This window comes from Siphateles boraxobius, unplaced genomic scaffold (assembly GCF_051911475.1).
Source record: "Siphateles boraxobius isolate OS27281-9 unplaced genomic scaffold, OSU_SipBor_1 1, whole genome shotgun sequence".
Lineage (NCBI taxonomy): Eukaryota > Metazoa > Chordata > Actinopteri > Cypriniformes > Leuciscidae > Siphateles > Siphateles boraxobius.
The window spans coordinates 15,766,424-15,780,777 of record NW_027508699.1 but is presented as its reverse complement, the minus strand read 5'-3'; the positions used below and the strand labels follow the sequence as shown (position 1 = coordinate 15,780,777).

The 14,354-nt window shown below is 37.3% G+C and overlaps 1 protein-coding gene across 10 annotated transcripts in view; it reads left to right on the top strand.

Moving 5' to 3' along the window:
• Positions 1 to 14,354, top strand: part of eif4g1a (eukaryotic translation initiation factor 4 gamma, 1a) — a 48,709-nt gene that overhangs the window by 13,664 nt on the left and 20,691 nt on the right. For 2 of the 10 annotated variants that reach the window (XM_077223378.1, XM_077222945.1), the window contains exons 2-8: positions 2,012 to 2,082; positions 6,041 to 6,159; positions 6,256 to 6,339; positions 6,518 to 6,550; positions 7,241 to 7,261; positions 10,273 to 10,449; positions 10,538 to 10,637. In XM_077223378.1, the coding sequence (XP_077079493.1) occupies positions 6,085 to 6,159; positions 6,256 to 6,339; positions 6,518 to 6,550; positions 7,241 to 7,261; positions 10,273 to 10,449; positions 10,538 to 10,637 (490 nt within the window). In that variant the 5' untranslated portion in view covers positions 2,012 to 2,082; positions 6,041 to 6,084. The remainder of the gene's footprint in view (positions 1 to 2,011; positions 2,083 to 6,040; positions 6,160 to 6,255; positions 6,340 to 6,517; positions 6,551 to 7,240; positions 7,262 to 10,272; positions 10,450 to 10,537; positions 10,638 to 14,354) is intronic. The other 8 variants (XM_077223543.1, XM_077223110.1, XM_077223464.1 and 5 more) reach the window with 4 other exon arrangements.

The window sequence follows — 14,354 nt, the reverse complement described above, 5'->3', positions numbered from 1 at the left end:
TTTTCCAGCTCGCTCCGTTAATGGTGAATGAGTTGGCTAAGGCCAACGCTAAGCATACGTCACGACCAAACGTTAGCGATTGGTTATGGCAGATCCAGAGTGACTCTGGGCAGATCCAATAGTTTTAGACTTCAATTAGACATGTGCCGGTATTCGGTAATGCGATAAATCGCGGTAATGAATATGCACGATATTGTTATCGTGGGGACTTCGAAATACCGTGAAAAATAATAGATCCGAATTTAGATTTTTAGAACGCGCATCAGCTTATTTTCCATCAACCGCTTAAAAAACAATGCGTATATGCTGCGCAAAAAACATGTGCACTTTGATGTAAACAATCCCCACATCACATGTATAAGCACTGTGTGCATGCAGTGCGCACTCTAGTCTAATGTAAACAATCCTCACATGGAGAAGAAGCACGGCGGAAGGAGGAACGCTGCCGACTATTTATCCGCCGCATGGCTGCCAACTCTCACGCATTCAGCAGCTTGAGTCTCACGCAATTGACACTTTCACACGGTCTCGCGCCACACATCCATTTTCTCACGCAGAGAAAAATCGCGGAGCAAAGAGGACACTGACACCGACAGACTAGACAGAGCAGGTTACTTTTGATATGAAAAAAATATCAGCTCTCAGGTTTTATAACGAAATTCAGACAATAAATACTGTTTTGGTGCTTGTAAATGTGACGTGACAGATCGCGCGCCTCAGATCAAGTAAACCGATCATCTGTTACTTTTTATTAAAGATACAGTACAACCCACCGAAAGGTACGTACTTTCGATCAATCAGTGTTTTTCAACCACGGAAAGAGGTCAATAACACTGCAGGAGAACAATTATGTCACAGAACGTTACATTTACCTCAGGAAAGCCATTTGATGTTAGTTGACTATAAGAAAATAGCTATAGAGAGGAGTATTTTGCTAAATATGTGCACTATATTATTTTAATATATGTTTACTTGTCATTATATAATTGTTATTATAATGAAAATTACGGCATATTACATTTTTATATTTATATTATTATTATATTTATATTGTATGCATTATATTTAATTTCTCTCTGTATGTTTACAGCATTATGTGAGATATATTTTTTCTTGAGAAACATTTAAATGCAGGCTATCTACTGTAGCCTACCTAATATTTATCCAAATGAGTCAATATTGAATCAAGATTGAAATTAAATCCAAGAATTTAATTGAAATCATGAAAATTGTGTTAAGCAATAATACAAACAGTAGCCTCAGTAACTGTACCATGTAAACATTATAACATGTTGTCACTAAAAAATTAAATTAATGTTTTGACAATCACAATTACACATTGTGATGCAAGTTTTTTTTTAGATACCCCCAATCCGTCTGTTTCTCTTGTGCAATTAAAATATCGTGATAATACCGTATACCGTGATAAAAGCTCAATCAATTAATCGCAGCATGAAAATTTGATACCGGCACATGCCTAACTTCAATAGAGTACCCTCCTACAAGGAAGTTTGACTCTATGTACAAATGAAATGTATGGGAGTCTGGTGGGACCAGGCTAGTGCTATCGTACTTCTGCGGGGCATATTTGGAGTGTTTGCGTGAGCGCCCTCTGGCTTTTAGAAGGTTTTCAGATTATTTAAACATTAAGTAGACTGCAACAATTAACATTTTGTCAGAACCTCTAGTAAGTTACACGTTTAGTTTTGTTTGTTCAGAATTGTGGGAAAATTGTGATCTCCGTTTGAAAAATAAACAAATGTGATTCACAATTTATTCGGAAATGTCTAGCTCTATCTGACTGAAATCAGGTTGTTAAATTGCATTTAAATGCACTTATTAACAGGATAGTTCATTGTCTTGTTGTACCTGAACAATTACAATGCAGAACATTGTAATTGACTGAGACCTGGTTTTGTTGGTGACATGATCATCCCTAACCGGTTGACTGTATTTTATTTTTCTATGTAAAACTTTAATAGCAAACTAATTGCGTCTTGTTCCTCTCCAGGGTGAATTGCTAAAGGACACACTACACAAGAACTTGTCAATACCCCAGAGATTCAGAATACTAATTTAGAGGTATGATTTTCTCAAATTATTATTTGAAATGCACATTATTATATCTCACTGTTGAAGTTCATTTGTATAAGTTAGCAATGGAAATCTCATAATGTTTTAACTCTTTCCCTGCCAAGAGAAAAAAAAGTTGCCAGCATTTGATCTTTTTCACACAATTATCATAGCCCCCAGAATATTTTGTTGTATGAATATCTGAACATGCAATATATCAGAAGAATGAACAGAACCTCTGATTTTAAACAAAGTTTCTAGCTTAATGCTTTCTTTAAAAAAAAAAAAGCTACATTTTTAGCAAAAATCTGAGGAAAAACACATTTTTGTCAAAGACTACTTCCAGATCAGATTCAGAATGATAATCAAAACACAATGGAGTAGATCGAGTCCATCAACACCCTCAAATCTTCACAGTCCTATTCCACTCCCTGGGTCGACATTTAATTTTGTTTTAATTTATATACTGTTTAATGTTGATGATCACATTATTTTATATATAAGTTAGGGATGGGCGATATGGACTTAAAAATATATCACAATACTTTCTGGTATTTATTGCGATATAAATATAGTAACATTCACCACTGTTTTTGGCAACAAGTGATGGCTGCAAGCATTCTTGAGTAGTGGTTGACTGATATGTTTTTTTTGATGGCCGATGCCAATATCTTAGAGAGCAGGGTGGCCGATATAAAGCCGATATTTATATATCAAACATATATATATATATATATATATATACTTTAGATGGCAACTTCTTGAATCTGCAATCCTATTACAGTATTTTTCACAAATAAACTAATTTATTAAAATATATATGTATATGTGAATAAAAGAAGTAAACACTGTAAAAGGGCACTCAGTAATCTGGTAATTTCATGCGCACTGATAATCATATTTGTTTTACTTTGACTTTTGACAAGGTAATTTTACATACAGCACACAGTGAAAACGACATGAATATGACACAGTGGGCAACGGGATATAGCACAGCATATTTTAAAATGAAGGATTTAAAGTTTTTCGATCGCGTCTTCTGTGAAGGTGATCTTCTGTTCGCATTCACTCACTTCGCACGGACCGTCACTCGCAGGAACACGTTTATGCAGGCTACAAATGCACACTTTTATCACAAGATATCACAGCTGGATTCGATTAAATCTGCAAGGTTTGTGAAATTGAATGTTTATTAGATATTCAGAGATTTGTTTAAATTATGTAGATGCGCATTTGCTGAATGTTGACGGTAAATGAGAAAGTATTGTAGCCTGATTGTTTGCCTTTTCGGTTACAAATCATATAAAAGCAAACGCATTACTTTTTCGCATACCATTTACTTTCTTTGATTACCAGTTCTGTAGCCACCAGTTCTGTCTAACAAAGTATTAGATATGACTGATGGAGAGACGGAGAATGTGAGTGAGCGCTGTGTGATCAGATTCAGGCGCTGCCGTTCTCTTCTCAGGTGCTGGTGTTCTCAGCGCCGCCCGTCAAAATAAGTCTGCAGCGCCGTCAAAATAAGTCTGCAGCGCCGTCAAAATAAAAGTCCCGCTTCCAACACATCGGCCAATCAGTGTGCTAGGTTTTCTGAAGTAGCCGTGATTCGCCTCTCATAACATAATTATGCTCAAAACACACACACGCAGAGTGGATTTTCTTTTGTAATCGCGGCTTTGAACGATTACGTAATCGTGGCATCCGTAATCGTATTTACGATTAGAAATTCGATTAATTGTGCAGCCCTACACAGATTCTGTATTTATTCATACACTCAAGGTGCAAACAGTGGCAAAAAAATTGTGCAAATATAACAATCCCTACCATGTCTTCAGATAGGTTACAAAATTATGAGAGCGCAAATAATCAAGAATTATTTAATGAGAGTACAATAGTACAATAATACTAAAATAATACTACTAATAACAATATACAATACACTAAGGATTCATGAGCTGTGTGGGGTCTGTGCTGAAATCAAAAGGACAGATAGGTGAGCGGTAGCCAATTGCAGTTTGCGCATTAGTTTCTGCTTGCTCATAAAGGCTGAATAATTCCAAATGAACTCCATTATTTTTTACTGCAAAATGCAACAAATACAGGTAATATCGTTTACATGTAGCACGTCGATTCTCTGTGGTATTTAAGGCTCTTTGAGTGTGTGTGAAACACTGAGCGCTCTCAGCAAAACGACAGAGTTGTGCACCTCACAATAGTGTTTGCTGTGCGTCAAATACACTCACTGTGTATTCATTGGGATGAACTGAAATAGTGCGCTTTATATGGATGAGCAATATGGCCTAAACTCCATATTGCGATATACATTGCAGCCTCCTGCGATAACGATATATATCACGATATATAAATTATAATAGAACCATTTCAGAACAGGTTAGATGGACCATAAGGAAAGCCAGTGTATTTTTTTTTTAAGAAACGTATCCTACGTAGTTTTGAGAACATTTATTATGCAAAACTGTAATTATACAACAATGTTGCAGATAAATAAAATTCAAGCACACTATAGCTGCAGAGACTTTAACAAAGAAAAAGCTTAAAGTATTGGGTTTCTTTCCTTTAGTGCACGCCTGTTTCACACATACTCTGTGTGCAGTGCATGTGCAGTGTGTGTTGCGCTGGTATGCGGCGCTGGAGCAGCACGCGCTATTGTGCTTTCACACATCCTGCGTTCGCAGTGCGCAACTGATCTACGGCTATGCGACAAATACAATCCTCTAATAATAAAAATAGTGATTTGAAATAAAAAAATAGTGTTCTTTATAAAATATTCTACAAGTTTCAGCATTGCGATTCTATTTGTACACAGTCTTGTGAAAGAGTGTAGATGTATTACTAGCCTACTGTCTATTCACCTTTAAACTTAATACACTTAAACTCATTATTACTTCTATATAGATTTATTCATTACGTTGCTCAAGCAAGTGGCAAAACATTTATATAAGAAATATTGCGGTCTCAAAAAACTTGTTTTTCCACCTCCACGAAGAGACAAGTGCATCCATTGTCACATTGTTGAGGTAACGTTACTGTGTAGTTTTCCTTGCTTTAATTACCCCGAGCTTAAAGTTAAAAAGAAAATGACTGAAAAATAGAAGTATAATATAATTAAATGCATTTAAGGAGAGATTACTATATTTTCATATCAATCCGCGTTAATTTTTTTAACATGAACCATGCGCTGCCACTTTAATCCAGCGCGTGCAGCACAGCAGAAATAGACTGCTCGTCGGATGGCTTAAATCCGAACCAAGTCCAAATAATGGATGTTTCACTGGTCTTTTTCACCAGCTCCTCTGTTTCGCTTTCAGCCATGTTTACTCAAGATGACGAATACGATGATGCGTTGCAGCTCGTGGCTCTAAATTTTGTGGGTGCAATAGAATTAAAATCTCTACGTAGGCCAATTTTGTATCGTTTATATCATAAATCGTTTCTATCGCCCATTACTAGCGCTTTAAGGATAGCTTGATGGAGAGTCGGTGTTTGGCGAGTGAAAATGTATCTGTGTGCCAGTTCAAAATTGTAGAGTTAGCTCCTCTTTTGCGATAAACTCCGCCTCAGCTTCATGTCCGCCTTCCACCAGTTGTTTTCACGCTGCACGTGAGCTACGAATTGGTACCAAACAAATGCGTCATCAACTAGAATTTATTATTATTATCGTGGGAAGACTAATTCTTATCGTGAGGATAATTTTTACCTGTATATCGCCCATCCATAATATGCGTATGCTTACAAATGCTATCCCTTGTTTCTGCTGCATCTTTGCCTGTGTTTTGATCAGGAGATTCAGTTCTCTTTCTGTAGATGCGTAATAGCGCCCCCTACCTTATAACAGTGAAAGCACGGAAAGTTGAAAATTTTTGTCAATGGCGGGGGAAAGTTAAAATAAAAAAATTTGTTGTATCCCTTTATTCCTCATAAAATCACGATTTTGTTGACTCACCAGTTTGGCAGGCAAGTGTGAGGCCCCCTCATGCAGAACCATAGGAAATGAATAAACCACCTCAGCCTATAACAGGATCCCCTGCCATACCCCACCCTTCCCAATCACCAGGACTGACACAGGTGAAAGTGAATTCGGAGAATCTTACAGATATGTTGAGGATGAATTGGGACATCTTCAACATTTTCATTTGTTTTTTTTTGTTTTTTTTTTCACAGGGTGCCTATCCCCCAGGCCAGCCTCACTCGGTTGTCTTTTCCGGACCATCTCCACAAATGAACACTGCACCGCAACCCAGACAGGTATACCATCTTCTATCCTTGAAAGTCTTGACGGCTGTCAAAACCTTCAGTATGTTTTGTGGCTTAGCTAGGTGTCCTAATTCCTGCTTGTGTTGGAGAAAGAACTGTGCATGTGTGGCAGAGTTTGTCTCCTTTTTGCATCTCAACTTTGACCTTTAACTCTTTACTTTCCTCCCAGTTTGCGCCAGGGCCTCGTGCTTTACACCAACAGGTACTACCAATTTTCATAAACTGGAGCCTGCTTGATTTTAAGAAGTCTTCTGTCTGTACAAAAAAAAAAAATCAAACCTAGTCTGTAATTCACTACAGGTTTTCTTGCATCTAGATGCTCCTCTTGCTGGTTTTTCCATGTATTCATTGGGAATCAAATGTTTCATGAATCTTGTTCCGATATTGTTGTTTAGTACATTTGAAGAAGCACCCATACCTGCCTCACTCAAAGCACATAAATATTTTTTGGAATGGTTGCATACTACTTTTGCAACAAACCTGTTCTGTGTCTTCCATTCCTTAAGTCTCCATTGAGTCTTTCATTCCACTTAAGTCTCCCAAGTTATCTTGATGTTTTGAGTTGGACTAAACTGATGACATGATGAAACCCGTAATGTTATAGCAATTCTGAATAAGAACAGTTTTTCTTGATTCCCAACCCTAATTGTTAGAGACTGCATGTGTTTTAATGGTTGTTTTTGAGGCTCAGCCGTTCACCATTAACACAGTGTTCTCTGTGTGCCACTGATCTCTGTTGTGCTTGCACTATTTCTCAGGCTCTTCTTAATGGTGCATGTGGGAATCTTGCTTTCACTGCTGATGGCTAACGTTTACTGCTGCTTGTTGTTGTCTGTTTCTCTCTCACGCCTCCTCTCCACTCTATTTCTTCTGCTATTTTGTGTGGCTGAAGGGTGGATTCAGGTCACTGCAGGTAACTAGCCCTCTCTTCTCTCGCTCTGTTCACAGCCATTTTAATCAGGCTGTCCAGAGTTCTTGTTGTATATGAAGATGTTAAAGTGTACATGAAAGTTGTATATGAACATGTTAAAGTGTACATGAAAAATATTCAAAGGAAGAGCTAGTTACACTGATGAATCGTGCACATTAAGACTGAAAATTTGTGTTTGTCATTTTGATTTCATGTCAAGATGGTCCATAAAGTAAAATTCATTAATTCTTGGTGTGAGCTGGTGTCATGTTGAGAAAAGGTACGGTCTCACTAGGCTTTAAACATTCAAGAACTACAGACCCTGGAATGAATGCGGGCAAGAATGTCATACTTGAGATCTTCCGTTTGGATAAAATTATACAGTGCTCTATGCACATGGCAATAGAATTGCCATTGGCTAGTATTTATAAATAAATAATTACTCGCCAGACTTTTGACATGCATGCATATCAAATCAGCTTTTCTTCACAAAATGAGCTTTTTATGATACATTCATATGTGATTGTCTTTTGAAAGCAAAACAAAACTTTTAAGAAAGTCAATCATGCATTTTTTTTATGATAGAACTTTAGTAATTAGAACAAAGTGGCAACCATGAATGTATGAATGCAAATTTTCACATTGAATAGAACTTGTGTGCTGTGCTGCTGGTGGTGTTTGAGACATAATTGGTCATTTAATGTTTCTGCAACATTAATGTTTCTGCAACAAAAAGACTAACAATAATACTAAAAAAAATTCTTAAATACTAATATAAAAAAAACAATTTATTCTGGCTGACGACTTTCAGCCAAACAGATTCGGAGTTGTATTAAAAAAATATCCTGGGTCTTCATAGCTTTATAATAGGAGTGAATGGTCCCTTTGATTTTGAAGCCCATCCATCATAAAAGTAATTCATAAAGCCCCAATGGTGTTGTTAAAGGCGAAGTAAAGTGTTTTTGTAACAAAAATATTAATTCTTTCTGGCATCTATAGCCTGAAAATCATTGCCTGTCCTTTGGTTTGTATAATATTAACTTATACAACTACATTTGGATTATTAATCGATGTCGAAATAAATTATATCTGCAGAATTTGCATGTGAAGGGAAACATTGACTACGTTTACATGCAGCCAATAACCCGTTCAAAACCGGGATATTAGCAATAACCTGGTCACGCACTGCCATGTAAACACCGGCAAAAACCCGAATATGCTCATATCCCGGATTTTAAAAACCAGGATATGATACCTGGGGTACCCCTTTTCTAACCGTATTTTTGGTCATGTAAACGCGTATCGGCATATCCCCATATCACCATAATGATTTGTGTTCTGCGCATGTTCTATTCGCAAGGAATCGTGGTCTTTTGAGTAGAGGAACTTCTCAGCGCATACAAAAACCCGCGTGCAGTATACCGGAAGTAATAATGGCGAGACGCAGCACGGCATACTTTTGGAGCGAGGTCAGTACCAGCACCAAAGCGCAAACAGAGGCGATCGCTATCTGCCCCGAACTATTCATTATCTGCATGCTGCTGCTGTTGTTGTTTTTGGATACAGGAAGAAGAATCGGAAATGACGCATATTGCGTCTTAAGGTTGTCCGTACGTCCAGACGCTAACCGTGCGTCGCCGTTTACATCGGGATATTGCAATTCCTGGTATACAGGAGAAACTCTCTCTGCTCACGCATGTAAACAGGTTATTATAATGTTTCAGAAACCCGAATAGTGACCTTAACCCGACCATAACCCAAATATTGGCTGCATCCGAACACAATGATCAAATGCGCGTCAACGGATCTTCTTCTGTCTTTTCTACAAATTGTAATCAAATATATATTTTTGCAACCATGTTTAAACTGGTTAACTGTGTCTAAGGCAGACAAAGGCATTCGTTTTCAAGACGAGTTCGCAAGTCACTGTACAATACTCAAAAATTACCACTGGATGGTGGGTGTTCATTTCATAAATGGTTGCTCATTTAATGTATACATTTAGGTTTATGTCCAAAAAACTGGTAATGTCATACTTTATAGTAGTGGTAATAGTGGCGTAGGCTAATAATCCGTTTGGTTGTAAAATGTAGGCTATTACCTGAATGAAATGAAATAGAATCATTCAAACTGATTCTCGAATAACCGATTTGGTGAATAACAGCGCGCTTGGAATAAACAATTTTTAATGCAATATGTTGTTAAATGCGTAAAGTAACGAGAAGAACGTCGCCCAACGTAACGAAGTAAAGCACAGTTTTTTTTCATTAATGTACTTCAGTTAAATTAAAAGTACCCACATTTAAATCTACTCTAGTATTTTTTTGGAACAAAAATATTTTTAAGAGTAAATGTACTTTGTTGCTGTTACGTTTCTGTTTTAGTCAATGTCATGCGTAGGGGCAGTGGTCACTCATTATAAAGCTTGTAAGAGCCAGGATATTTTTTTAGTTTAATTTGTGATTGTGATTGGCTGAAAGAAGAAAGTCATAACACCTAGGATGGCTTGAGGGTGAGTAAATGATGGGCTCCCAGAGTGATACTTAGCATATCCGAGTGATTTACTTTACTTGCAATGTAGAGGGTTAATATAATAAGTTTCAGTTATATTAGTATCAAATATATTAATCTTACAATAAGTCTACGCTTGTGGCTGGAGAGTTTTTTGAGAAATTAATACTTTTTTTATTCAGCAAGGATTAATTTTGTAATGTTAGAAAAGATTTAAATTTCTATACCTCAAGGAATCCTGAAGAAAAATGAACACAGATTCTAAAAAAAAACTGTTTTCAGCATTCATAATAAATGTTTCTTGAGAACCAAATGTACATAGTTGAATGATGGATCATATGACACTGAAGAAAGGATTAATGTCTGATGAAAATTTGGTTCTGAGTATGCATGTATGAATAGATATGAATGCAGTGTGACAGCACCTTAAAGCTTGAAGAAACAGAAAATGTGAGGTTTGGTCATGTGCAGCTTGTTTTCTGACACTCTCATTTCCTCAAAAGCCGTACTACACCAACCGGCCCAACATGCAAGGCAGTGCCCCTCGGGTCCCACAAAGCAGCACCTCCCGTTCTGTTCCATCCACTCATGTCTACCAACCTACCTCACAGGTTATGATGATTCCCCAGCAACAGTTGCCATTCGCCAACTCTCAGGGCCATTTTTTTTTACATGGACAGGTAACCTTTATCATTCTCTTAACAGTGAAGTTATGCTCTTTTTGTATGATTGTTCAATTGTCTAATAGCCATTTGTTTTCTATTGTAGTACCGCCCCCCCTACATGCCCCCGACCCAGCAATACTCTGTATCCAGTGGAACTGCAGGCTTCTACACTGGAAGCAGTCCAGCTGAATATGGTACATATGGTAAGAGACTCTGCTCTGGGCCTCCCCTGCTTGTCTGAACCAACCCTCTCTTTACTGTGCCATGTGCCAGTAACCTGTTCTTTCTTGCTTATGTAACTTGCTCCTTTTGCTCAAAGTGGTCTTACACCAGTCTGTAAAATTACATCCATCATATTCCTTGATAAATATTTAGACCTGTGGAGGTTCTCTGAAACAAACATTTGTGTTGGGTGAATCTAAAACATCTTAATTTCATTCCAGAATCAAAAGAAAAACATATAAGCCAAATCAGTATAAATTAGAGGCAAATGTTTTCAATTTAAAGGGATAGTTCACCCAAAAATTCATGTTGTTCCAAACCTTTTCTGTAAAACATAAAAGATATTTTGAAGAATTACATTTTGAAGAATGGAAATCAATGGTTACAAACTTTTTGGTTACCAGTATTAGTCAATCTCTTCTTTTTTTTTTTTTCACATGAGGGTCAGGTCAGTAAATTCCAATGTTTGAAATGTTGAACATTAGGGATGAGTCGCGATCATCGAATAGTCGAACTGCGTTCAAAATTCGATCATAGAATTACTTTTTCGAATATCGTTATATTTTCGAGCAATTCCAATGTGTCATAATTGACGGCGCGCCAACTGTCACAGATCGCGCAGCAGGGTATTTTCCTGTCGGGGACACAAGGTGTCACTAACATGAATGAAACCCCCTACTGCGCGATAGGATACCAGTGTTTTATATAGTGTAAACAAACAACAGAAGAAGAGCACTGTGACCGTTAACTCTGCCCCCAACAGAGGTGGGTAGTAACATAGACATCATATAGTCTCTATATGATGTCTATGGGTAGTAACCTTTACTGTCTAACGTTATGGTAGTAACCGTCTATGGTAGTAACAAAGTAGGCTACATTTACTTCCTTACGTTGGGGCGACGTTCCTCTCGTTACTTTATTTTAATGCAATACATGCTGTTAAATGCATAGTTTATTCCAAGCGCGCTTCATCTTTTTTATGGGCATGAGCGATGCTCAATTCACAAATGAATCACTCTTTTGAGTTGATTCTGTTCAAAGACTTCATCAAACAGATCAGTCTAAATCGGTTCGCGAATCAGTTTGAATGGTCTGTTCAGTTTCCTGCACGCACTGAATCCTCTGATGCACTTTCAATTCACATTCGGCGTCGTAAAAGGAAGATTTAAGAACATCAAGAGCGTTGGATGAAGTGGCCGTGGGCCTACAGTTTAGTCTAGTGAAAGCAAATCTGCAAATGCATCATATTTTTGCCAGCGACGAAAGATCTAGTTGAACATCTTCGTATGATGTCTGTGAATGAATGATTCCACAGGACGATACATTCGAGTTAATTTCATTCAGGTAATACATTTTACAACCAAACAGATTATTAAGCGATGATAGCACTGCTACAAGTATGATGACATTATCCGTTTTTTGAACATGTTAATTTATAGGCTACATTAAATAAGCTACCATTGTCCACAGTTTATGAAATGAACACCCGCCATCCCGCGGTAATGTGTGTGTATTGCGCAGTGGCATCACACGAATACTTTTGATTGAAACTAATTTGTTTAAAAAGTAGGCTATTGCAGTAACAAGGCAGGTCAGCATAAATCATTATGACATATGACATTATTTTTTTATCTAACGAGCATCTGGTTTGGCGATGCAAAAACGGACTGTCGTGCTTATTGTTTTTGTTTTTTTTCATGTTAACTATGTTAAAAAACGACGAAAACATGTGACTTGTTCAATTAATAAACAGTTTGTTTGATGACAAATTGCTAAAGATGAAATTGGCCTCCCTTTCTGTCATTGTTTTTTTTTTTTTTTTTTTTGATTTTCGAACGATAATCGACTTTTGCTCCTCGATTTTCGAATACCATTTTTGGCAGAAATTCACATCCCTATTGAACATGTTTGAAAACATTTAGCAGTTCTACCAACGAATGTTCAACATAAAGTTTTAATCATAAAATAAACAAAAGTGAAGCGGTCCAGTGGCCTTTTGCACAAAAGCCTGTTTCCGTTTCTACCCAGGTAAGCTCAAGAGTAGTTTGAGCAAACTCTGGGGGTTTTTGGGCTCAAGAAGATGATGGATTGTTTTATGTAGGTTTTACTGCTTTGGTAACTTGCGATACACTACACTGCTATCCTGCTCAGGAGCAAGTTTTATTCTGGGTTAAAATCGCAGGCCAAAACTCAGCCAATCAGCTGTGAGAAAACTTGCATGTATCTGATGCAATAAAGCCACTCCCCCTGTATCTCACTCCAAATGAAAGCAGTTTATGGTGTAAACATTTAAGAGTCAAAATTGCTTTGCTGCTAATTACTTATGTTTATATTATATGAATTATAATTGACAAAATAAATAAAATGCAGTATTAATATATAATGTTAAGTTAAAAGCAAAGTATAATATATAAATCTATTCGCTGCACGTGACACACTTTCAGGGGCACGCGCTTCAGAGTTGATTGCAAAACCTGGATTAAACCTGAGTTGACAGAACATTTGTACCGAGTGTTGTGAGCCTGTTGAACCCGATCTAAACCAGGTTGGATTTATGTGGATTTGTCAACTCCAAACCTTCTCTGAAACTCAGTTTGTTCAACTAGCCTCATGCAACAGGCCTCTCTCCCGGTCCTCTCTCTTCCTTTTCTGTCGTCCGTCCTCCTTTTATCCTCCGTGAGACTCGACTCATTAGCAATCGCGCCCTGCTTGCTATGGAGGACGAGAAATTACTTGAATATAAATAAATTAATAAATACGTAAATGCAGAATTAAATAAGTAAATGAAGAAATACTTAAATGTATGAATAAATATAGAAAAACATGAATAGATGAATAATTAAATGGTGAAATAAGTAATAAATTATAAATAAATAAATTCTTAAATAAATAAATACAGGTATGCATGAATGAATGCATAAATGTCAAAAGTATCGTTTTTTTAATTGTGCTATTTTTGTACCATTTTTGTACATTTTATGCATTTCTACTTTTATTTATTTGTTTATGCATGTCAATAAGGTAGGCGGTCCTAACCTCTCTCAATGCAGGATTGGTTAAACCAGATCGTTATCGTTACTGCTGTATTACGGTGGTTGGATACTAGTTTTGTTAAATATGGTGGTTTTTTTTTAAGTAACATTACTAATGATTTGCATTTAATAGCAAATGATAGATCATGCACCTGCAACTACCTTCTGTTTCGTTTGGAACGTATAGTCGATTTAGTTCAGTGCTGATATGGATGTAGACCTTGATCTTCAAGAGGCAGCAGGCCAGCTTCACATGTCCTCAGAAACAGAGACAAACATGGGACGTCCACCATACTTTTTACCTTTGCATGTAATCGAGGCACACCTCCTTTTGGGACACACCGCTGGAGATATAGCGAATTTATTTGGAGTGTGTGAGAACAATTTGACAGAGGATGGCACAGCGTGGGATAAGATAATTTATAACATTCTGTCAGCTGTACGTTTTGATGACCGATTAGACACTTAAGGCCTCATTATGCTTCTGCGTCAACTCCAAGGCGTAGCTACGCTGTCACTCCTGCAGCGTCGTGGCTGTTTTATGTTTCTGCGTCAGGTTGCTTGCATCGCGGTGCATCTGACCAATCACAGCCAGGGCTCGAGACTAACGGCGTCCTATTGTCCTGGGGACGATAGAAAATGTGTTTAGGACGAACAGAAATATTC